The following is a 23,317-nucleotide window of genomic DNA, read 5'->3' as shown; positions in this document are numbered from 1 at the left end:
CATGATATACCTTCAGGACATTAATCTCTCTCCTGCAGAGCACTTACCACTACTGTAATTTTCTATTCAATGGACTGGTTCAAAATTGGGAAAGGAGTATGTCAAGGCTGTATATCGTCACCCTGCTTATTTAACATATGCAGAGTACATCATATGAAATGCCCGACTTGATGAAGTACAAGCTGGAATCAAGATTTCCAGGAGAAATATCAATAACCTCAGATATGCAAACGATACCACTTTAATGGAAGAAACTAAAGAGGAACTAAAGAGTCTCCTGATGAAAGTGAAAGAGGAGAGTGAAAAAGTTGGCTTAAAAGTCAACATTCAAAAAACTAAGATCATGGCACACAGTCCCATCACTTTGTGGCAAGTAGATGGGGAAAATGTGGAACAGTGTCAGATTTCATTTTCTTAGGCTCCAGAAGCACTGTAAACAGTGACTGCAGCCACAAACTAAAAAGACACTTGCTTCTTGGAAGACGAGCTATGATAAACCTAGACAGTGTATTATTATTATTTTTTTTTTTAGACAGTGTATTAAAAAGCAGGGACATCACTTAGCCAACAAAGGTCCATATAGTCAAAGCAGTGGTTTTTCCAGTAGTCATGTATGGATGTGAGAGTTGGACCATAAAGAAGGCTGAGTACTAAAGAACTGATGCTTTTTTGAACTGCGATGCTGGAGAAGACTCTTGAGAGTCCCTTGGACAGCAAGTTCATAGGGTTGCAAAGAGCTGGACAAGACTTAGCAACTGAACAGCAATTCGTATTTGTGCAACTGTTTGATGTATGTGTGTTCCACTACACTTTTGCTCACTACTGTGCAGTGTGTGGCACTTGGCATCTAGCAGAAGCTCAATACATATTGATGAATAAAGAAATGAAAATATCCTTACTAAGAGAAGGGTACTTTGCCCAGAAATAAGTGTTATATATCCTAAGAGGCTTTGCCCAATTTCGTTAAATTTACATTCATTCATTCACAGATTATTTACTTGCCATTTCATTGTGTCAGAACTGAAGGCAGCTTCCTTCAAAAAATTTTTTCAGAATACAAGGCAAGAACATGGTGGGAGGTCTTCAAGCCAGGGCAGTAGATGGCATCTCAGTAAACCTGGTGGGCACTCAAGGTGGAGAATAGGGAGTGCCTCCCCACTCTTGGCCCATCAGACCCAGAGCTAAGACAGATAGATTGAACAGTCAACCATGAGCCTTTCTCAGGGCCCTAAATGTTGGCCAGGGCCACTGTCAGTGGCACCCAACTGACTGAACTCGGCATTTTGGCACAGTGGGGCTGACGGAGCTGAGTTTGGTTGGCTCCAGATAATTGCTAACTACAGAGAAAACCCTCCTTCTCAAAATTCCCATTTGGGAAAGGGACATAAAGCATCTCCTTGATTATTAAAATCTACATTGTCCTCTGATTTGATTGACTTTACACATGAACAGTAATGGCTATATGCCTCAGCTTTCTCATCTTCAACAAGGATGAACGCTTTTAGGTTCTTAAAGAGCATCAGTAAATAGCAATAAGAGCAGTAGCAGCAACTAACAATTAGTTAGTGAACACCATTTAGTCAGTGAACATTTAGTGAACACCAACCACTCTGTGACAGACTGTGCTAAGTTCTTTATACATGTATACATATATGTAGTATCTCTTAATCTTCACGTAAATGAGCTCAGGTTGGCCCCCTGCTTAAAACGCTTCAATGACTCCTAGTGATATCAAAATAAAATGCAAACTCCTTATCATGGCCTTCAAGGCCCTACATGAATGATTTCTGCTGTTTTATACTAAATGGTCTGCCCCCTCAGTCAGTTCCAGCAACATGAACCTTCCTTTCATAATTCACAGATGTTAAGCTTGTTCCTACCTCATCACCAATGCACCAACTAACCCTTCTGCCTGAAGTGCTCATCCCTCAGATCTACATGGGTTCCTCCTGCTGGTCATTTGGGTCTCACCTCAGTCACTACCTCCCTGACTCCCTTATCCCGCTCACCCCACAGCTCCATCACCGTACTGTTTTATGGCCTCCATAGCAAGTATCACTATTTGAAATTGTATTAATTTTTTGTTTGCTCCACTACTATCTATGTGTCTTAACTAGAACATACACTCTATGATAGCATAGTCTTATCTATCTTGTTCACTCTTGAATTTTCAGTGGCCAGAACAGAGCTCAGCCTGTTATTAGGCCTTCCACAAACATTTCTCAAGTTAAAAAAAAAAAAAAAAATGGGTGAAAGACCCTGTAAAATAAAAGATACTATACCTACACCATTTTGTCAATGAAGGACCTGAGGCTTAATGACATTGGGTGGCTTGTCCAAGGTCACAGAGACAGTGAGTAAATAGAGGCAATGAGTAACAATCGTACCCAGGCCTACTTCCTCCTGGACTTGTGCTCTGAATCATTACATCCTGTTCTCTAATTTGATTGACTTTACCCATGGATGGTAACGGCCCTATGCCTTGGCAAACTGGGATTCATCCCATGAATCATGTCTTGTATCTTCCCCACTACTACTCCCATTTTCATTCTTTACATTGAGCCTGGATTAAGAGCTAGGCAGTAAAGAGGCATTGAATAAATCAGTACAGAGAGTATGAACTGGTACAGTCACTTTGGATAACTGTTTGGAAATACTAACAATGACTCAGTCCTTAGTTTATAGGTACAGATACACAAACATGTGTCCAACAAAAAGCCATGTACGAGAATGTTCACAGAAGCAACATTCTTAAAATAAAATGCTTGGAACAACCTAAATGTCCATCAAATAGAATGAATAAACTTATTATGGTATAATCATAAGATGGACTATTATACAGCAACAAAAAAGAAAATACAACTATATGCAACAACATGAATGAATCTCACCAAGAATAAAGTATCTACTGTATAATCCCCTTTAAAGAAAGATTTGTAAAATAGACTACATTAATCTATGTTGCTAAAAGTCAAAATAGTGACTACCCTTGGGGGTGGAGGTGGAGCCTGGTGGTCATTTGGGATGTGAAGGGTGTGAGTGGGGCTTCCTGAATCAGGTAATATAGTTTCTAGACCTGGATGCTAGTTCCATGGTGGTGTTCGCTTTGTGAAAATTCATTCAGTTATACACTTCTGATTTTGTACACTTTTATGTTGTAAAATAATATATTTATGTTGAATCATATGAAATGCTACTTTGTCCATGAAAAGTCACTGAATATTAGCAATTTCATAAGGTTCAACTAAAATGTTATACTTCAATGAAAGAACTACTTATGAAAAAAAAAAAAATCCTGCCCAGTTGAATTGCTTTGTACACAGCTCTGTAAAAACTAGTTATGAGAAAGAGCTTGTGCCTTTCAAGGGCTCTTTGGCAGGTGGTAAACAGGCTCAGGATGGGGAGGATATAAATTCCTCCCCAGGGCCTGAGGCTGGTGCACTTGGCCTTGTACTTGAGTCCAGAGTCCAGCCAGCCCTGGTGTGGTGCAAGTCAGCTAGAGGAGGCCAGGATGTCCTCAGGCAGAGATGAGGGAAGCACTCCAGCCTCAGGCTCAAGGTGTCATTGTTCTTGCAACACACCAGGTCACGCCTGCCCTGCTCTTTGTACTCAAAGTGACCTCCTTCCTCAACATCTGCAAGGTTCCTGCTCCTCAGCCTTTAGACTTCTCAGAGGCGTTCTCTGACCTCCCTAAAGATCTTTCCTTTCATCACTGTCACATTCCCTTCATGGATTTGACCAACCTCTGAAATTACGTTATTATTTGGGTGTTTATATTTTAATATTTGCTTTCCTCATTAGACTAAGGTATATGAGAGCAGGAGATTCCTATAACTTATTCACTGTTGTACCCTTAGGGCCCAGGATGGCACCTAGTACCTAGAAGCTGCTTAAATATTGGCTGAATGAATGAACAATGAATGACTGACCAAATGAAGTGGCATGACGCCAAGGGACAAAAGGTGGCCCAGGGCACACTATCAAGATGGAAGGGTGGATGCAGCTCTCATTTCTCTCAAGGGACATGAAAGCCAAGATCAGCCTCCAAAAAGTTGCTGACCCCTCCAGAGTCCAGATATCTGTTCCTTCTTCCTGTGTTTCTCTCTCAGGGTCCCCATTCTGTGCTATGAAGGACACAGATACTTAGGAGGTATTAACTGCACCACTGCATCAATGGATATGAGTTTGAGCAAACTCTGGGACATAGTGAAGAACAGGAAAACCTGGCATGCTGCAATCCGTGGGGTTGCAAAGAGTCAGACATGATTTAACAACTGAACAACAAAATCAGGTGAGTTTTTGAAGATTACCAGGGAATTTCTGTGATTTGCAAGCAAGGACCAAGAGAGCTGCTGGTTCTTTTTCTTTTTCTTATTCACTCCCTACATTAAAATGGTTGGATATATTGAATAATCATCAGAATGTATATTTAGCACTCAAAATGTGCCAGGGGCTATCCTAAGTGCTCTATGAGCATTAGTCCATTCAAGGTCCACTCAGGCCTTTTTGGTAAGTACTACTATTAGTTTTCCTATGAGAAAGAAACTCTGTCATATGAAAAAGAGAGAGGCACATAAAGTTTAGCCAACTTGTCCAAGGCTGTGGAGCTTGTAAGGGTGGAACTAAACCCCAGCAGCCTGTGGTCAATGTTTGTACATGTCTTTCAAGCTTTCCAGGCTTCAAAACACCTCAACACACTGAGCCAGAAACCCTAGGGGCTAGTGCCAGAACAGAGTTCTCACCTTAGGTCTGACATGTCGCCCTGGCTATCTTAGCTTGCAGGACCACTCCACATGGCTGCTTCCTGCTACTGGGACTTCTGCCACCCCTCGCCTGGCTGAGTCGGCTTCCTGCAGATGCGAGATGCAGGAAAGCATTGCCAGGGCCCCCAGGGCCCTCCTTCGCTTTCTGTACTCTCTGTAATTAAATTATCCTTTGAAACAAATTATTATTTGTTAACATCTATCTCCCCTCCTGACTATATAAATAGTAGCAGTTCCACAGTTTCTATATAGGTGGGGGCAGGTAATCTATTTGTGTTGGGGGCTTGGTTCCAGGGCTTACTATTTGATATGAGGTTGAGAAGTCAACTGAAAACACAAATAAATGAGGTTGCTGATGAAGGTAAGGGATGACACCATGGTGTCACCACTGACAGTAAGCTCTATGTGGGTAAAAATAGCATCTATCTCTTTCATCACTGTAAACCCAACACCTGGCACTGCACCTGAGGCACAAGAAGTCTATAATAATGTTTTGTGGAATTAATAAATAATTAAAACAGAGCCTCTGACTTCTTATCTGAAAAAGAGAGACGATAAGACCCAGAGCAGTTTTTTTGAAGCACCATGACATACGAAACAGGTCGAGCACAGGAATGGCATATAGTAGGTTCCCCATAAATGTGTGGCACTGAATGGGAATTCCTGCCTCTCCTCACTCCCACTGTACTCAGCTCCCATTTTAATAAAAGGACAAAGCACAGAACTGAAGCCACTGGACTCTCTGGACATGATCTGGTAGGGGTGAAGACGTTTACACCTTTGTTAGGGTGAAAGGACTAGAATTGCATAAGTAGAATTGCAGGGCTGTTAGGATCCACCTCTAGCAGGAAAGTTATACCTGGGGAATAGACAGGCCAGCTTTGGAATGAACAAAGTCCCAGGAAATAGGGGGGAAAAAAAATCCAGGTCTACCTGCCACTCAATCTAAAGAATGAAAGTGGTACCATCAAACTGGGAAGGCGCAGATGCCTAGCATTCCCCCAACATCTTTCATTTTGTCCCCTCTCCTCTGGCTAGTATTAAAACACAAATCAGAGGGTGTAAGGACCCTGCTTAAAACACTGAAGAGGACACCATCTGAACTCCTTACCAGGCTGATCTCATCCCTGCTCTCCAAGCTGTGGCCACAGAGGCCTCCCACAAGCAGCTTAATGAGGCTTTCCCCAGGCAACCATCCACTTCTCTTTCCCCGCTGGGCTCTCTCTGCCTGTCTCCTCACCCTCCTTCAGGTCACTCCTTCCCCGTCTCCAAGTCTCAACTCATAACCACTTTATCAGAAAGAGACTTGACCCACCCCCTCACCGCCATGCCAAATTAAAATCAGGTCCTTCCTGGCTCCCCACATACCCTCAGATCTTGCTACATCTCCCTCTTAGCACTTATCATAGACTCAAATTGCATAGTCTGCCTTCTACCCAAATTGTGAGCTTCATCAGGGTAGGGAGGGCTGTCTGTCCCTCACCACCAAGTAAGTCCCCAGAGTCACGGCAGGCTGCAGCACAGAATATATGATTGAATGAATGAATGGATGATTTCTCATAAGTAACCCCCAAACCTTTCCACTCTTTAGGTTTCCAGGAACAGTGGAATATGGTCCCTAGTGCCCTCCCAGACACTGAGTCACAGTCCACTCAGGCATCAGAGGCTCCTCCCAGTTCAGGACTGGTATCCTTCATGGACCCACCATCCCACCAGAGCTGGGGTCTCCTCACTCCTCCTTTAGAAAAGCTGGGAAAAGACCAGGAATGAAAGGGACATGTTTCTTGGCTGATTTCTCTAATAAAGAACACAGGACAACAACTCCGCCCCACCCCCACCCCCACCCCCATCTTGACTTTCTTGTAGAGTTCAGAAATGATTTCTTTATTCTCATTCTTTTAATTGTTTAAGCAAAGCCATGAGCAACCACTGGCTGGAAAATTACTGCTCCAACTCTCCTTGTTTAACATGCTTAAATGACTTGCAAAAAACAGGTTTTTAGATTTGTGATCATGAGCTTGAGCAAGCTCCAGGAGATAGTGAAGGACAGGGGAGACTGGTGTGCTGCGGTCCACAAGGTCACAGAGTGGGACACCGACTGAGTGACTGAGCAACAATAAGGTTGGTGATATGACGATGGGGTGATAGAAAGATCCAGGTTGCAAAGGTCTAGGGAATCAGCACCACAATTTGGTAAATCTTTCGTTTATCAGGAGCAGGACCCTTGGCTTGAATTTCTACATCTGATGAACAGGAATAATGATACTGAACTAGGATGCCTGTAACAAAAAGAACTGAATGACTGTAAAATACTCTCTTATCCTAGTAAAATGTTTTTCTCTCAGCATTCAGTGCGATCTTGGTCCTCAAAGAAAGACTAAGCTTTCATAGCGCAGGGCCTGCTCTGCCCCCAGGAGATGAGTAAGTAAATCACATTACACAGGTGCATTTGACTAGCGAGAAGCCATTTTAACCTAGACTCAGTGACCTTGGGCCCTGGTCTGGGTTTGTAAAATGTCTCTCCCTCTGCCGATCCCCTGGGTCCCAGCTGCAGCCCAAGGCCAGACCTCTGGTCTGGGCTAGGAGCTTTGCATCTGCTTCATTGACAACTGCCAAGCGCAGTCCTATGGTGGCGTAGGAAGAAAAAGTCAGCCTCACCACCTCCCGGTGAAGCGAAAACACCACCAAAATAAACCTTTGAGGGGGATTCAGGCCCTAGCCCAGCCTTATCCCTGCATCAAAGCCACCCCCTACCCCGTACTCCCCGGAGGCTACAGCCTCCTCCGTTCCTGGGCGGAGCTGGGCCTGCTGCGAGGGCTCCCCGCCTTCCCGGAGTCGGGCCTAATGGCGGGGGCTTTTCTTTTCACCCGCCGGGGCTGAGGCTCTTCCCACCCCCACCCTCGCCCCACCCGCCCCATCATTAACTGCAAAGAAAAGATCCTGGCCATTTCCATTTCCTCTGCGGCTCAAGAGCCCTGTTGTTATTTAATCCCGCGGCCACCCCAGCAGCATCCTTGGCGCAGACGGCTCCACCCATCCACCTGGCCAATTCTCCACCGCTCCCGCTTCTCCGGAGGGGCACTAGTCAGGGCGGCTGGGGAGAGGCGCCTACAGCAGCAAAGGCTGTGGCCTTCCTCAGGCCCGCGTCCCGTGAGGGCTGCGAAACGCGCGGGAGTAGAGGGGAGCATTAGCCGGGGCAGCAGAGGGCGGGCGGACGCCGGGGCACTGCGGACATTACACTGGGGCGGGAGGAAGTGGGGCGCTGCCAGGCGAGAGCCAGGTCTCTAGCTGAGTAGCCAGTTCACTCCGGGGGGTGCTAGGGCCGGAAGAGGCTCGGCCCAGTCCCTGTCCACACCCAAGAAGTGGGGGAGGGGTGGTCTGCACTTATTCAAGGGAGACTCAGCCTCAGGAAGGGAACCAGATTCACTCAGTAGCCCCCACTCAGCCCTTCTTTGATATGGACCTTTGACATTTTCTTAAAATTTTTGGTAAACACAGCTTCAAGACCCTTCCCCCTCGACGCCCCTACTCTAGAGGAAGAGAAGGCCCCTAGCAGGGGTCCTCCCGTTCCCCCGCCCTCTGACTGCTTGCGGCGGGTAGAAATCCCTGGATCTAGGTGTATCCTCCCCCACCCAGCTCTTAGCCCAGGATCCTGAGGTCGCGGTGTCCCCCGCTCCCCCTCCCCCCAGCAACACGGACGGTTCCAACCCAGGTCCGCAGTGGCGTGAAGGTGGCCTTTACCTCCTCTCGCAGGCTGGGAGGGGGTACAGCCCGCGCAGCTGAACCAGCTGCAGCAGTCGCCGCCGCCCTCCATTCATAAAGGAAAAAAAAAAGCAACAACAACCTCCACCCCTCTTTGCAAAAGAGCGACGGCCCCTGGAGGAGCGAGAGCCAGCCCCAGCAATCACGGGTTAAGTCCTTTTCCGGCCCCCCATTCATAAAAAAAGGAACGCGGCGCATGCGCGCGCGGGGTCGCTTGTGCCCACCCATTCATAGAATCGCGAGCGGCGCGCGTGCGCACTGGAGTTCCCTTCCCTCCCATTCATAAAAAAGCCATTTTCCCAGGCAGTGGTTGCAACATCGCCGCGGAGGCAGTAAGAGAGGCTGACAGCGCGGAGCTAGCGCTGCGGAGCGCAGGCAGCCGAGCCGGTTCCCCAGGCCGGCGTCTGCGAGGACAGCGGCGTCCGACCCGCTCGGGTTCGGGGATATACACAGACGTGGAGCAATGCTTGTGACTCTGCGGCTCCTCAAAGTAAGTCCTCGACCGGTTTCGGGATGTGAAGCTACCCTTCTCTGAGTCGCGACGCGACTCCCCCTCGGGCTGGGGCAAATGGTGCGCTATTTCTGTACGCGCCTCAATGTTCTTTTCCCTCTCCCTGCGCCTCCTGGAGCCGCTGCGGTGCGACGCAGCTCCCTGACGCCCTCGGCTGGGCCACCTAGGCGCCGGGGGTGCTCACAGCCTGGCACCGGCGTTCCCGACCCCCGGGCATTGCCAAGCCGGGCTTTCCCACTCTACCACTCAGAAGCCCCGTGCGTGTCCCGGGAGTTTGCTTCTGGCCTGGCCTCTTTCCGCCTGCCACTACCCACCTCGGGCGCTGGAACAGGCGACTTTGGGCTCCGTGAGGAGCCACCTCTTGGGTCCGGCGGGCGCCCTCGCCCTGGGCGGTTCGCCCACCCTGGGCTCTCTAACCACGGTGCCAGTCTGCCGTAGATCTCCCCAGCCCGCCGCAGCGGCCTATGCTCGACGGAGGTTTTAGTTTACCCATCGGAACCGTGATGCACTAGGTTTTCTTTCCTTCTGCCTACCCCTCGATGGTCAGCGCAGGGCTGGCCCGGGACTGGGCATTTCTGCTCTCTCTCTGGCGAAGCGGTTCCTCGCCGTCTGACCTTTGCTCTGCTGCCGCATTTTATGCTGTGCAGCTTCCTTTTCCCGGCCTCTGCAGGAGCCGAGGCTCCTCGGCCTCCTCGTGTCCCCCTATCCCCTGGCACCGAATTGTGCCAGGCCCCGAGGCCCCCGGCCGCGCTGGGGCTGTGGTGGGGGCTGAAGGTGCGTTTACATAACGCCGGGCGTGTGGGAGCTGGAGGAAGAGGTTGCGTGCGTAGGAGAGATAAGACTCCCGCCTTCCCTCCTTCCTTGGTGGTACCAGGCTTGACATCATCGAGAAGAGAGAAGGACAGAGACGGTACGTTCTGAAAATTCTGAATCGCCAAGGCTTGGGGGGCAGTGAAGGGGAGTAAGGGCAGGTTTGGCCAGCCAGGACAGCTGGAGCTTGGCTCCGTCGCTGGGGCCAGGCTGTGCCGTTTCCCCTCCCTGCAGACGATCAAAAAGCATTTAGACAGGAGCTGCTCTTGTGCAAGAAGCCAGTTTCTCAATTCTCTTTGACTGGGGGCAGGGGGTTGTGGGCAGAGGAAGCAAGAGAGGTGGAAAATGGTTGCATGGCTAGATGGGCTGAGTGATGAAGGAAAGGAGAGAACTGGGCTGGAGGGCTGGGTGGTGGGCAGAGGGGAGAGATGCTGGCTGCCTCATGCACCAGCTGCTGGATGGATATCCATTTTGCCAGGCCTGGATGATGGCAGAAGGCTGCCTTGTGGCCCATTAGGGCTTGGAGAGCACCTCTCCCGCCAGGATGATTTGTGAAGAAAGGACGGGTGTGTGTTCAGTGGGGTGCCCAGACCCGGCATGAACCCCCTCTTTCCTGCTTCCAAACCAGTGGCATGATTCTCTCCACTTTGGGGGTTGGGTAAGAGAAAGTGCCTGTCAGTCTGGTTCGCTGGAGAGCTGAGGAGGCTCTCCAGTGCCTCTGAGCCTCTCAGGGATACAAAGCTGGGAGGTAAAGGCCCAGAGCATTTAGGAAGTGTGGATTGATAAACAATCTCTTATTAAGCTTGGTCTGGCCTGAGGCCCTACCCAATATTGCACTGGTGATTTCACAATGTTTAGAGTTCCCTGGATCGTAACACAAATGGGGCATAAACATCTGAAAATTTCAGTCTTCCCTCTTAGTATGTGGGTATGGGGCAGACTAGGAAAGAGAGGACAGCCACTGACATCCATCCACCTCTACCTCCCTCCCTCTACCGCCCGCCACCTTTCTCTGTCTCCCTCTATCTCTTTAAGCAGAAGGGTGGGAAAGAAACTGTAGACACACGTCCAGTATAAAATCAAACTGCTTCTCTTTCCTAGCCCTTGGGAGGGTCCTCACTTGCCAGAAGGCTCTAGATGAATTCTAATATGAACAGTGCACATCCTGACCAACTGAACTGCATAGCTAGTACAAGGTAAGAGGCATTTTGGTGGCAGATTTGTAAAATCTCCTTGATGGACAAATGCTGGTTAGCTCAATGAGGAAGACGTCTCTTGGTTATCTTCCTTTTTACTTTCTTACTCTGTATTCTTTGGAGAGAAAGTGCTCTCCTGCTCGTTCCCACCACCTTTTCTAGTACCCTCTGAAATGGCAACATCTCCTTAGAGCTTCCAAGGGGCTTTGTGGGAGGAGACTGACCACATGGAACAAAATGATTCCTAGTTAAAGCAGGGCAGAGGCTGAAGACATTTGGAGCTTGCAGATGTCATTTTTGTTTTTATCCTTCCAGAATAGGTGGAGAGATGGCTCTTGGGATTCCATCCCCCACTCTGGTAAACCAGACAGTGCCTCTGCCCAGAGGTTTGGCTGACTTGAATAACAAATGAAGGCAGCCTTTCAGTGCACAATTTGAAAGTCAGTGATTTTAAAATTAAGGGAGGAAAAAACACCCATTAACACTTCCAGAAATGGCCCCTGAGATGTACTGCTCTGGAGCTTAATGCTTGGGATCACATGTGTGGAATTCTCTTCCAATTTCTGATGCTGTTTTGTCCCTTCATGTCACATCTTCCAGCACCAGGTTTTGGGCCCCCACAAGCCTTTTTCTTTAACCAGGCCATCCTCTTGGATAGGGCCCAGGTAATGGTACCAGGGTGCTTAGAAAGGAGCCCCTTCTCTTCAGAGAAGGAGTTCAATGTAAAAAGTATGGGATTCAGTTGGTTCTGCATCCAAAGTTGTCTATCATCTGGCCCCAGCTGAGGTAGAAGTTTCCTTGTGAGAAAAACCTCTGGATCTAGGGACAGATTGAAAATTTTGGATTTGGGATGATTTGGGATGACTGTTTTTAAGGAAGGTGAAGGGCAAGAGTGGAGAAGCTTCCATTGCATGGCCAACCTGGAGCTATTGGACAGAAGGGAAAGCAATGACTCACTGGAATATATTTTTACTCTTTCAAAAGAGCCAGAGGAAGAAGGTGATGAAGGGCAACATAACGGAAGACTGTATTACCTCTTCTAGACCAAGGTAGGGAACTGGGTCAGAGCAGATGAGAGGTTAGGAAATACGCTAAACTTGGGCCTTAGTCTCCCCATCTGCAGAGTGGGGAGAAAAACCCCCACCCCCAGCCAGGGGCCCGGGCCAGCTGAGCAGCTAGCCAAGTGTGCAGGGCTGGGGCTGTGCCCTTGATACTAGGGGTGCCTGTTAGGAAGCCCCTTCTTCCACAGGAGACATGGGGTACTTCTTGATGTCCAGGGTGGAGGATGTGGAGCTCTCAAGGGGGCCTGGGGCCACCCTGCAGATCCAGACAGCTGACAAGGCTGGGGATGTATCCGGGACATGTGGCTGAGTTTAAGAGGCTCCACCGTTCAGCTGTGATCATGACTGTTCTTTCCAAGGACAGTCGGTGGAGGAAGCAAGGGCACCAGGGAGGGAGCACAGATGTGCTGAATCTCGTGGAGGAGGGAAGGGGCCCTTCTGGGGCAGGTGGCCATTTGCAGAAAAGTGGTTTCCCTTGTCTTTTTCTGGCTGGGGGGAGGGGGAGTCATTTCCTGCCCCATCCCAGGAGTAAGCTAAAACCTATTATTGTAATTCCAGTTCTTAGTGGAGGGTGGTGAGACCAATAAAATAAAATGGGGGGTCCCCTCCCCTGGGGTTTAGGTTCCTGGTCCCCTACCCCCAAATTCTGATGCAGGCCAGGGGTTCCCAAACTGTACCAGTATTTAACAGGCTTCTTCTAGCTCCATTTTTTTCTCACTCTTGACTTATAAGCCCTCTTTAAGGGGATCTGAGCAGACAACAGTTATGAGGGGAACACGTCAAAACCAAAATGTGTAGCTGCTTAGAATAGTCCAGAACCAAAAAAGTACAACAAAACCTCTCCAACTCAGCCTTGCACTGGGGCTCTGGAGCGCAGCTGACTGGTTGTGAAAAAGAAGTTTGGGAACTGATAACTGAGGATGAGACAAAGTGAGGATAAGCAGCTGTTTTCTTTTGTGATTTCTGACAGGTTATGGCCAGAGATTAGCTCCTAGTGTGGTGCTGGAGTGGGGTGGGGTGGAGTGGGGGTGGGGGGCAAGGATTCTCAACAAATCCAGCTGTCTAAATGCTTTATTCTCATCCAAGATGATCTCCCTCTGTGTAGGGCACAGGGAAGACAAGCTCTGCTTTCCCTCAGCCCCTTTATTTTTTTTTAATGTGTCATGTGGGATCTTAAGGATCTTTGGTGAATTGTAGTTCCCTGACCAGGGATTGAACTCTTGGCAACCTGCATTGAGGACATGAAATCTTAACCACTGGATTACCAGGGAAGTTCCCCCCTTCCTCCCCTTTAAAGTCTTTCTGAAGCAATAATTGGAGCTTAATGAACTGAGGTGTTGTCCCAAAGAAGCCAAGGGATGGGGCAGATGTAGCAGTGGGCTCTCACGCAGCCTGTTGTTCAGTTGCTTAGTAGCGTCCAATCTTTGCAATGCCATGTACTGACTGCATCCTGCCAGGCTCCCCTGTCCATGGGATTTTCCCAGGCAAGAAGATTTGAGTAGGTTGCCATTCCCTTCGCCAGAGGATCTGACCCAGGGATAGAACCCGTGTTTCATTCATCGCTTAGAGACCTTTTTCTCTGAGCTGTTAAGGGGTTAAACAACCTTCCCTGAAAGCACCTGCTAGGACTGAATGAGGCAGTGCAAAAAGTGCCCCTTCATTCAGAGCTTCTTGTCAGTTTGGCATTAGCTGACCTGTAGTTTTCAAAGAACAGCTGTCAGATTTTCCTAATATTTCCCAACTCCTCTCTCCGGGTCAAGTCAAGCGGAAGTGGTGGATGGCTGGGGCTGGCATTTAACACGGGTCTTGACTCTCTGCAGCCAGCCTGCACTGAGTGTGTCATCTTGTCGCTCAGCCCCTCCCCGCAGGTATCACAGACTACAAATACCCGGCGTTGTGCTCTAGGCTTTTTAATATCCACTGATGGGGTATTCTTTCTTCTGCCTTCCTCTTACCGTAGCGCCTCCTCTTCCCCACAGACCTGGACCAGGAAGCCACATCCATGAATGTGCCCTGGGGACCCTGAAGTTCAGCTTTACAGGTGGGAGAAGAGGGGATTCCCACCCACTCTAGGCTTCCCTTTTAGGGGCTGCTTTGTGGTGAGATCCTACAAGTGAGACCCATTCAACCTTAAGAAAACTAAAAATGAAAACACTTAGTAAAATGGGGGTGTGTGGAGGACAAAAGGGACAGCAAAGAAAATGGAGTTGGAAGCAAAGATGTCTTAAGCACTGACGCTTCCTTTAGTGATAGGTTTCAAACCCTTGGCCTCCATTCTTCACACTGAAAATTTCCCTAACTGGAGGCCAGTCTCATACCAGCCCTGTCTGGCTTCATTTCCAGGCTGGTTGGGTTAACAGCCCAAAGATGGCCTGATGAGATTCCCCAAGGGCTGATGGCAGACCCGGGAGACTGGCAGAGCTCTTAGCTACAAGAGAGAAGGGTGCTTTGATGCCCTTCCCTGAATATCCAGAAGTTATTGCAAGTCTGGGCAGCGGGGATGACTGGGTTCAAGTCCTGCCCTGACCACTTGGCTGCTTATGACCCTCTGTTCTTCTGTTTCTTCCTCTGCAAAGTAGGTGTTATTCTCCAAAGTGATGGTGAGGATTTAAGGAGAACATCACTGAGGATTTAGCACAGATCCTGGCACCAAGAAATGTTTCATAAATACTAGATGCTTTCCTAACTATTAATTATTATTAGAAAGTTGGAGTGGAGGTAAAAGTTTCTTTTCCTTGTGCTAATCCATAAGGCTGTCACCTTCAACTCCACCGAGGTGCTTCTCTGGCTAAGTGGAGTGCTGGCTTTGCTTCTCTGTCCACAGTCTTCCAAATGGGCCATCAGTCTCCCAAACGACCTAAAGGAAGCAAAAGCCTCCTCTCTTCTATTTATATTACAAATCTCTTCCTTCCTTGCAGGGGAAACAGAGTACATATTAAACTGCACTTAAGTTCAGCATTGTTGGGTAGACTGGAGGGTAGGTGTGTCCCAGTGAACAGAGATCGATCTTTGAAACCGAGGAATGGGGAGGTGGGGTTTGAAACTTCACTTAGCTGTGCTGAAGTGTTATCCCTCAGGCTATCGGCAAGTATTTTTTTTTCATGTGAGTCAAATGAATTCAACCGTCCTCTGGAGGGACGGTCCTAGCTAACTAGGAGATGAGGCCTGAGAAGATTGGAGACCTATAGGTCTGAGCCAGCTGCTGGCTATAGCCAGAAGGAATCCTGCATGAGTGTTATGATGGGGAAGATGCATTTTAGAATATGCCTGCTGGAGCCATCCAGGGCGTGGCTTGCCCCAAGAGAGCTGAGTTATCAGGGACCCAGCTCCCACCCCCTTGTCTGACCCTAAGTGCAGACCCAGATGTTGACAGCTGCCTCTGGAGGGTGATGGGAGTGGGGTAATGCCAATATCCCGTCACCAGCAGTCACTGTCCCCACCCTGGCTTCCTGGTGGGACTTTTCCATGAATCTGCCTAGTGATTCCAGGGCCTATTAAAATCCCTGAGCACTGCCCATGCCTTTTGATTCATGCATAGAAAGTGTGCTTGTTGTTTAAAGACTCTCAGGAATAGAATCGGAGGAAGGAGAGTGGGTAATCGGTTTAGGGGAGGGAGTACCCACGGCATGGCAAGTCCCAGCCCCGGTCCTCAGAGAAGAAAGCGCAGCTACATGGGCAGCACGGCCTTCAAACTGCCACTGGTGTTTTGTTGGCAGGACCCTGAGCTTTGGGACCTGAGCTTCTGGCATGAGGGAATCATGTTGTCTTTGTCTGGGGTGGGGGTTCTGGCGGAGGCACCTCTTGGCTGGCGCCAGAGAGTCGTCTCCTGAGCCTCTGTCAGCATTTTCCATTCTTTTGCCTAGTCACACACACCTTTTTCTCTAGGCAAAGAGCTGAAACCCGGGGCTCCTAACCCTCTTCTTTTGACCCCAAACCCATTTATTCTAGAAGCAAGGCTTTGGAATCCCTGCCAAGAACAAAGTGAGCCCACTTTAGCATTTCTGAAGTTCTGCCCCATGACCGGCTTGAGCCTTGGAAAAAACTCCTCTCCCAAAATGCTCAACTGACATCTCCCATCTAGCCCCAAACCCAGGACCCCTAAAGGAGGCTCTCTCAGCAAAGAATGGCTTCTTGGTGGCAGACCTGCCTGACACTGAAGTCAAACTCTGCCATAGGAAAGTCTCCTCTTTGAAGATGATGCTTTCCTGACATGTGGAGGGAACATAAGGCAGGAGAGAGCCTATCCCTAGGCACACATTCTCTGAAATGGGAAAAACTGCACAGCATCTCTTAAGTAGATAGGGCTGTGGGACCAAAGCCCACAGCCTTTGTGGGTTCATGGCCTTTGTGAAGGGGAAATATCAGTTGACTGAGCAATGAACCTTGTAGAAAAGACTTAGTGCTTTTTTCTGCATTTTGCAGTACACAGATGAGAACCCTGGGGATAAGCTCCCTTTCATTCACTTCATGAACTTTGCACCTAGACCGAGCTCTTTATTTCAGTCAGGCTGGAAAGCATCTAAGGAAGTCCTTCCCCAACAACTGAACCATGTCTAATCAAACCATTGTTTCCAAGCAGAGGAAGTATAACGCAGCGTTGTCCTGAATGGCTTTTCTCTCTCTCTCTCTTCTTCATTCTTTATTATAGACGTTGGTAAGTATGGATGTGTTACTCAGAGCCAGGTATCCTTCTCCTGTAATTGGAATCCTAGGATGACTAGCTGTGGCCCAAGTCTGGAGGGATGTGAGGTTAGAACTGGAAGTAGAAACCTTATCCACATCCTCTTCTTAGGTATCACTTTTTGTTTTTGTTTTTTTTTTAAGTTTAATTGTTTTTTAAGTTGATGTGTTGTATTTTCATTTTTTCTCATTTTTTGTCACTGCATGTGGGATCTTATTTCCCCAACCAGGGATCAAATCCCCACCCCCGGCAGTGGAAACTTGGGAGTCTTAACCACTAGACTGCCAGGGAAGTCCTTAGGTATCTATCACCTTTGAGGCAAGATGAACCTAATAGCAGAGGTACAGTGTCAGCTCCCCAAATTAGAACATCATTAGCATCTTGAAAATGCATTTACCGAAACCCTACCCCATAGCACATTAATCCAATGTGGTTTGTTTTTTTTTCAAAGGTGGTTATGATCTCCTTCTATCTTCACCCTGGCTGTCTCTTCTATCCCCCAGCCACAAGCCCAGTGGAATCTTCCCAGAGTCTAATCTTTCTCTGGGATTCCAAATTGGGCAGAGGTCTTGGCCTCTGCTGCTATTTCTTTAAATTGATCTCCAGCCGAATTCCGAATGTAAAGGTCAGCAGGCGAGGAAATGGCACTTCTAATAGAAAACAATGTGCACTTTCTAAATTTGAACCAAGCCGTTTCCGCTCTTTGATTTAAGTGACTTCCTGGGGTTCCGTGTCAGGCACTGCAGTTGAATCTCTGGCCAGTTTCCAACTTAAAATTGCACTCTCTCGGTGAAATTAGAAACTGATCCAGGCTTGGCTTAGCTATTCTAGTAAACAGCATTTAGGTTGAATGTTCAGCTCAGTATTTGGAAATGGGTGAAGTGAGTGCCCCTCAGAGAGGATTTCCCATCCAAGTTGTCGGAGGGCACCTGCCCAGGGGTTATTAGCCACTGGAGGTTGTTGCTCTTAGATGTAGTGGTAATGAGTTAATATCCTGGATGTGTAGGCATCAGATACAGCTCCTCCTTCTCTTGTGACTATCTGAAATAAAGGCGTTTGTTTATCTAGGTGATAAAACTCCATGGGAGCACACGGGGACTGACTGTTGCAGTCACTACATCCTCGCACTCAGCATAACACTTGGTACTTATTAGTTGTGCTTATTAGTGCTCAGGAAATCTAAACGGTTGCTCTCTGGGATGGTGGTAAATTAGAGTACGTGCTGTGTGTCAGGCAAAATGCTAGGTTCTGGATATGCATTTTTTCAATTAGTTCTCACAAGAACCCATTTTACAGGTGAGAGTACTAAGGCATAGAAGTTAAAGAAGCTCATTCACAGCAACACTGCTAGGCAAAGGTGAGAACTTGAACTTGGATCTAATTACAGAACCTGCGTTTTTAACTGCTAAGCTCTGTCTGTCTTAAATCAGAAGCATGTTTCATGGGGATTATAACAATGAACCTGGATGGCCCAAGTTTGAGCCCTAGTTCTGCTACTGATGGTTTTGTGTGACTTTGGACAAGTAACTTTGAACATTAGTTTCTTACAACCTGAAAAGGGGTAATGGTAATTACATTCTAGGGTCATTGTGAAAAGTTGATAACATAATAGTATGATGCTTAGAAGAGTCCTTGTAAGTGCTAAATAAATTATTTCTACCACTTAAAACTGTCATTGCTGTTAATACTAATCATTAAGCCTTAATGCTGGGTAGTCCACCAAAGGGATCCTATTTCATTTGGGCTCCCAAGGACCTAATGCTGGATGGGGGTGTTAACAGGCCACCTATTGATGCCTGGAATCCATTCTCTTCCTCCCCCCCCACCCAGGGCCCCTAGAAGCCTGTTACTCCGCACATCCCAGGACCTCCGGCCCCATGGAGCCCCCGATCCCACAGAGCGTCCCCTTGACTCCCAGCTCAGTCATGGTCCAGCCCCTACTGGACAGCCGTACGGCCCACAGCCGGCTCCAGCACCCTCTCACCATCCTTCCCATCGACCAGATGAAGACCAGCCACGTGGAGAACGACTACATTGACAACCCTGGCCTGGCACCCGCCTCTGGCCCCAAGCGGACCCGGGGTGGAGCCCCAGAGCTGGCCCCAGCCCCAGCCCGCTGTGACCAGGACATCACCCACCACTGGATCTCCTTCAGCGGGCGCCCGAGCTCTGTGAGCAGCAGCAGCAGCACGTCCTCCGACCAGCGCCTCTTAGACCACATGGCACCCCCACCCGTGGCTGACCAGGCCTCCCCGAGGGCTGTGCGCATCCAGCCCAAGGCCATCCACTGCAAGCCGCTGGACCTCAAGGGCCCCGCTGGGCCCCCAGAGCTGGACAAGCACTTCTTGCTGTGCGAGGCCTGCGGGAAGTGTAAGTGCAAGGAGTGCGCGTCCCCCCGGACGTTGCCCTCCTGCTGGGTCTGCAACCAGGAGTGCCTGTGCTCAGCGCAGACACTGGTCAACTATGGCACCTGCATGTGCCTGGTGCAGGGCATCTTCTACCACTGCACCAACGAGGACGATGAGGGCTCCTGCGCCGACCACCCCTGCTCCTGCTCCCGCTCAAACTGCTGTGCCCGTTGGTCCTTCATGGGGGCCCTGTCCCTGGTGCTGCCCTGTCTGCTCTGCTACCTGCCCGCCACTGGCTGTGTGAAGCTGGCCCAGCGCGGCTATGACCGCCTGCGCCGCCCCGGGTGCCGCTGCAAGCACACGAACAGCGTCATCTGCAAGGCGGCCGCCGGGGACGCCAAGGCCAGCAGACCCGACAAGCCTTTCTGACGCTCGGGGTCAAGTCCCAGCACTCCGCCTGGAACCCTGGTTCCCTTCTGACACCTGAGAAGAGCACCACGGCACAGCCAGAGGTTTTAGCATCCTGAGGCTGACCCTGCTAGTCCACCCACCCCCCACCCCCAGCTGCTGAAGAAACAGGGACCACCATCACCCACCCCTCTCTTCCCCAAAAGGATGAAGAAGCACTTTGGGGTTGTTTTGTTCAGGATCCTGGAACTTGGTGTGAAACAGACAGTGGCAGGGGTGTGGTGTGGTTTGGGGGCGATTTTTCTTTTTCAGAAGATGGAACACAGATGTGGACACATATCCGGAAGTTGCAGCTGCTTGAATGCCTTCCTGGCCCTCCTCCTCCCTCGCTTTCTCCCTGCTCTTTTGCATTCTCTCTGGCTGCCTGGGAGGAATCTGAGTGGCCAGGGGACTTGGAAGAAGACGCTTGGAGTCTTACCGTCTATACCTTCTTCTCCCAGCCTGCACCCCAGTCTGCCCCATCTTGGGGAAGGTGTAGACCCTGGCAATCCCTGTTGTATATACTCGGGAGCTCCCGCCCCTCGTTCCTTGCTCTGCCTGGAGCCATGGACGGATTTAGGAACCACTGCACAGTACATTTTCTCCCTTCCAGCTTCCTCACTAACTCTCGGGGGTGTTCCACTCATAATACCGTCCTTTGGCTCTTACTGAGTCACAGACTCACCTGCCTGCTGTGTGCCCCCAGTTCTCTCTACTCAGATCCTTCCCAGAAACTTCACTATGGGTAGAGAAGACCGGGGCAGCAAATTTGAGACCAAATAGCATTTTGCCAATGAGTCTGAGGCTGTGGTCTCTGGATCCAGTCGTTACATGTTTTTATATCAGATACTAACGGTGTTTTAAAAAATAATAATAAAACACTTGCTTCCTTTTGGGCCACCCCCAGGAAGGGCTGATTTCAAAATCTGGGGGGCGAGCAACCTCAAGGAACACAATCCCCCCCCTCCCTACCAAGAAGAAGATTTTAACAGCAGAGAAGAGAGGCAGCACCTCGCGCTAGCAGAGTGACGGCTGGGTGTGGGCTTCTTCTCTCCTGATTCTGCTGCTTGCTGTCCTAGCCTTTTGTGTACAGTGTCTGTATCTTTAATGTAAATAGACAGATGGTGACAAAAGAGTCTATTTTAGTGTTCAGAGGCCCTGGTGGGGGGAGTCAGAAGAATGCAGGTTGGGGAAAGATTCTCCGGGGGGCTTCTTGGGATTGAGCCCTGCTTCTGTGTGTGGCCACATGAGCCCCTCCCAGCAGCCCCCAAAGACGTAGCAACTCTCTCTCAAGGTGCTAAAGGACTCAGAAAGCGCAGCTTGTCCGGTGGGTAGGTACTTGTTGCATGCAAAAGCTGTAGTGTGTCTGGTCCTTACTCCCCAGCAATTGTGTGGGGTTTTTGCTTCATGTTGTATTTGTGCCTCCTCCCTTTCCCCCTCCCCGCCGTGAGAGAAAGTAGCTTGGGTCAGAAGAGCTACCCCGGGGCAATGTTGGAAGTGTACTAGGCACAGCCTTTGTAGCACTTCAGTTTGTTCTGTAGGAACAGAACAGCCTCCTGGAAGGAGGCAGGCAGGTAGCTGTGATGGTCAAGGACCCAATGCTTCTCAAGGACTTTTTTTTTCTTCCCTTTTTGAAGACTGGTAGTAACATCTTATGATTTAGAATAAGTTAATTGTAACTGTAGGTATTTATTGACTGGAGGAAAGGAGGGGATGGTCTTATTATTTTAGGCTTTATTTATATAACATTTGCTAGCTTGTAAAAGGCGAATATGAAATACTGCATCTGCATTTTCTAAGGCTGATTCCTGTAGCTACCCTTGCCACAGTTGTCATGGATGTATGGATGTTCTTGCACAAATCAGAGGGAATGATAGAAAAAACACATTCAGCCAACCACTTGTCCTAATTGAATGTATCAGATGTGTACTGAGGGACTGGAGATGTTTTTCCTCAGAACAGGTGTGCAGAGGTTACCCGCCAAAAGAGAGGGCATACGTCCACTCTGGGAGAGGCCTCAGAACTTTCCCCAAAGCCCCTCCCGCAAATGTCTCCACGGGAAGCTTGACCCAGTGGCAAGTTGCACTTTGGTGATCTTTGGTGTTCTACGTGCCCATTCTGTGGAGAACTGATTTACATAAGCTGTGCTCACACACACCCTACCCCTACCCACCATCTCTACAAAGACCCTTGTTTCCTGTCAAGTAGCCTCCTGAACCCCGACTTTGTGTATATAGTTGTAAACACGGATTTTTCTGGGTTTGGTTTTCTTTTTTTCTTTCCCCTGCTTTGGCTTGTTCTTTCTGGTTTGCATCTAGCCTGCTAGGTGGATGGATGTCTGCAGAATTCTGTGTCCCATGCGCTCAGCTTTCGTTCTCCCAGCTCTATTGCATAGCAGTCCCTCAGCATGTTTTTCTGGCAAAAAGAAAAAACAAAACTGGCTTGTCTGTGGCCCCCAGGGGCCAGTCAAGGGCCACTGAGGGATCAAGCTCTCAGGAACACAACGCATTTGTGGGGCCACTTTTGGCTGATTGTGTGTCCTGTGACCAATGGCTTGCTTGGCTGGATTATGCCTTCTCATCTTGACCTTTTTAGCAGAGTGCCAGCTGCTTCCCACTAAGGTTCAATCTGGGATGGCTGGTGGTTCTGCCTGGAACTGGGGGTGGGATCCACAAGCCTGGGCCCAGGACCCTTGTCCTAAGGGGCCACAGCTGCTTCCTCTGGAGGGTGGATTCGTAAAGTCCCAACACTCCAGCAAGTGCCCTGAGAACTGGGTCTAGGAGAGCCAAGCCTTTCTAGGTAGAAGATGGGGTACACCAAGGCTCCTCACTGGCCCTGCTGTTGATACGGGCCCCTTCACAACTGACAGATGGAAGACTATCATGTGATGTGTCTGGTTCTTTCAGCGCTCTGGAGTCTGCATACATCCCCGCTTGACATCGAGTGAGGCCCAGTTATATTATGATAAGTCCCAAGTGTGGAAAGTGTGGGTTGGGACCAGATCCCATAACCTTCATGGTCTCTGTGCTGCCCCAGGAGGTGTCCGGAGGGGTGTAGGCACCACCACTTTGCACTGTACATGTCACTAGGGCATCCTATGAACTTCACTGGCCTTCTGGTTTGTGCCGTTGTTAAGCATTTTCATGCCCTCTGCTTACTGTGACAGTCGATGACAAATCTTAAGCTGCCATTTTTGCTGTGGGTAACTCGGTGTGGTGTCTTGTCTTGCTTTCTCTTCTCACTGCCCCACAGTTCAGTTTTGTGTTAGAAACAGAAAAGCTATTCAAGGGTCCCATCCTGGCACATTTTCGCTCTTCACTGTAACCCTTTCTCACCCCACATCAAAAGTTACCACAGAAGGTTTCCTTTGTATAGAATATTTATTTTGAAGCTCTATTTTAATAGTATTTATTTTAGAAAGTCTACTATTGTAAGAGTTCTTCTGTTTGTGAAGAAAAAGCAAGTTAAAAACTGAATGTACTGATCTAGAAAATATATATAAATATATATTGTTAAATATACATAGGACTGACGTTTCTCGTGTGTTTGTGTGTTCACACCCCCAACATCCTCACCCAGCAAGGTGTCAAAAGTTTGTCAAAGGATACCTGCCAAATGGAAATGAGTGACCAGGCTCTGGCGGAGAGTGTGGCAGGGGGACAGGGCTTCCTGGCCCTGGTCCTGCCTCAAGGATGACTTTAGAGCCCCTGGAGGAAAGCTTCACTTTCTGATGAAGCT

At 48.9% G+C, this 23,317-nt stretch overlaps 2 protein-coding genes across 14 annotated transcripts in view; one reads left to right on the top strand and one right to left on the bottom strand.

Moving 5' to 3' along the window:
- LOC133062507 (uncharacterized) overlaps positions 1-8,628 on the bottom strand; it is a 267,806-nt gene extending 259,178 nt beyond the window's left edge. For 4 of the 6 annotated variants that reach the window (XR_009694183.1, XR_009694182.1, XR_009694184.1 and 1 more), the window contains exon 1: positions 8,505-8,628. Coding sequence is in view for 1 of the 6 variants with exons in the window: in XM_061151607.1 (XP_061007590.1) it covers positions 8,505-8,581 (77 nt within the window). In the remaining 5 variants the exon portion in view is untranslated. The remainder of the gene's footprint in view (positions 1-8,504) is intronic. The other 2 variants (XR_009694181.1, XM_061151607.1) reach the window with 1 other exon arrangement.
- A 212-nt stretch (positions 8,629-8,840) lies between these two features.
- On the top strand, positions 8,841-23,100 carry SPRY4 (sprouty RTK signaling antagonist 4). 8 transcript variants are annotated; one of them, XM_061151602.1, is made up of 6 exons: positions 8,841-9,015; positions 10,948-11,042; positions 12,027-12,091; positions 14,083-14,144; positions 18,081-18,141; positions 18,615-23,100. In XM_061151602.1, the coding sequence occupies exon 6, from the start codon at positions 18,662-18,664 to the stop codon at positions 19,559-19,561; it is 900 nt and encodes a 299-aa protein (XP_061007585.1). In that variant the 5' UTR covers positions 8,841-9,015; positions 10,948-11,042; positions 12,027-12,091; positions 14,083-14,144; positions 18,081-18,141; positions 18,615-18,661; the 3' UTR covers positions 19,562-23,100. The 8 variants fall into 8 exon arrangements, with proteins under 8 accessions (XP_061007585.1, XP_061007584.1, XP_061007581.1 ...); XM_061151601.1 differs by having other exon boundaries at positions 14,064-14,144; XM_061151598.1 differs by lacking the exon at positions 14,083-14,144.
- Positions 23,101-23,317: the final 217 nt, after the last annotated feature.

Source organism: Dama dama, chromosome 9, assembly GCF_033118175.1.
Source record: "Dama dama isolate Ldn47 chromosome 9, ASM3311817v1, whole genome shotgun sequence".
Taxonomy (NCBI): domain Eukaryota; kingdom Metazoa; phylum Chordata; class Mammalia; order Artiodactyla; family Cervidae; genus Dama; species Dama dama.
Note: the sequence above shows the minus strand (reverse complement) of the source record. Positions and strands in the feature narration are given on the sequence as shown.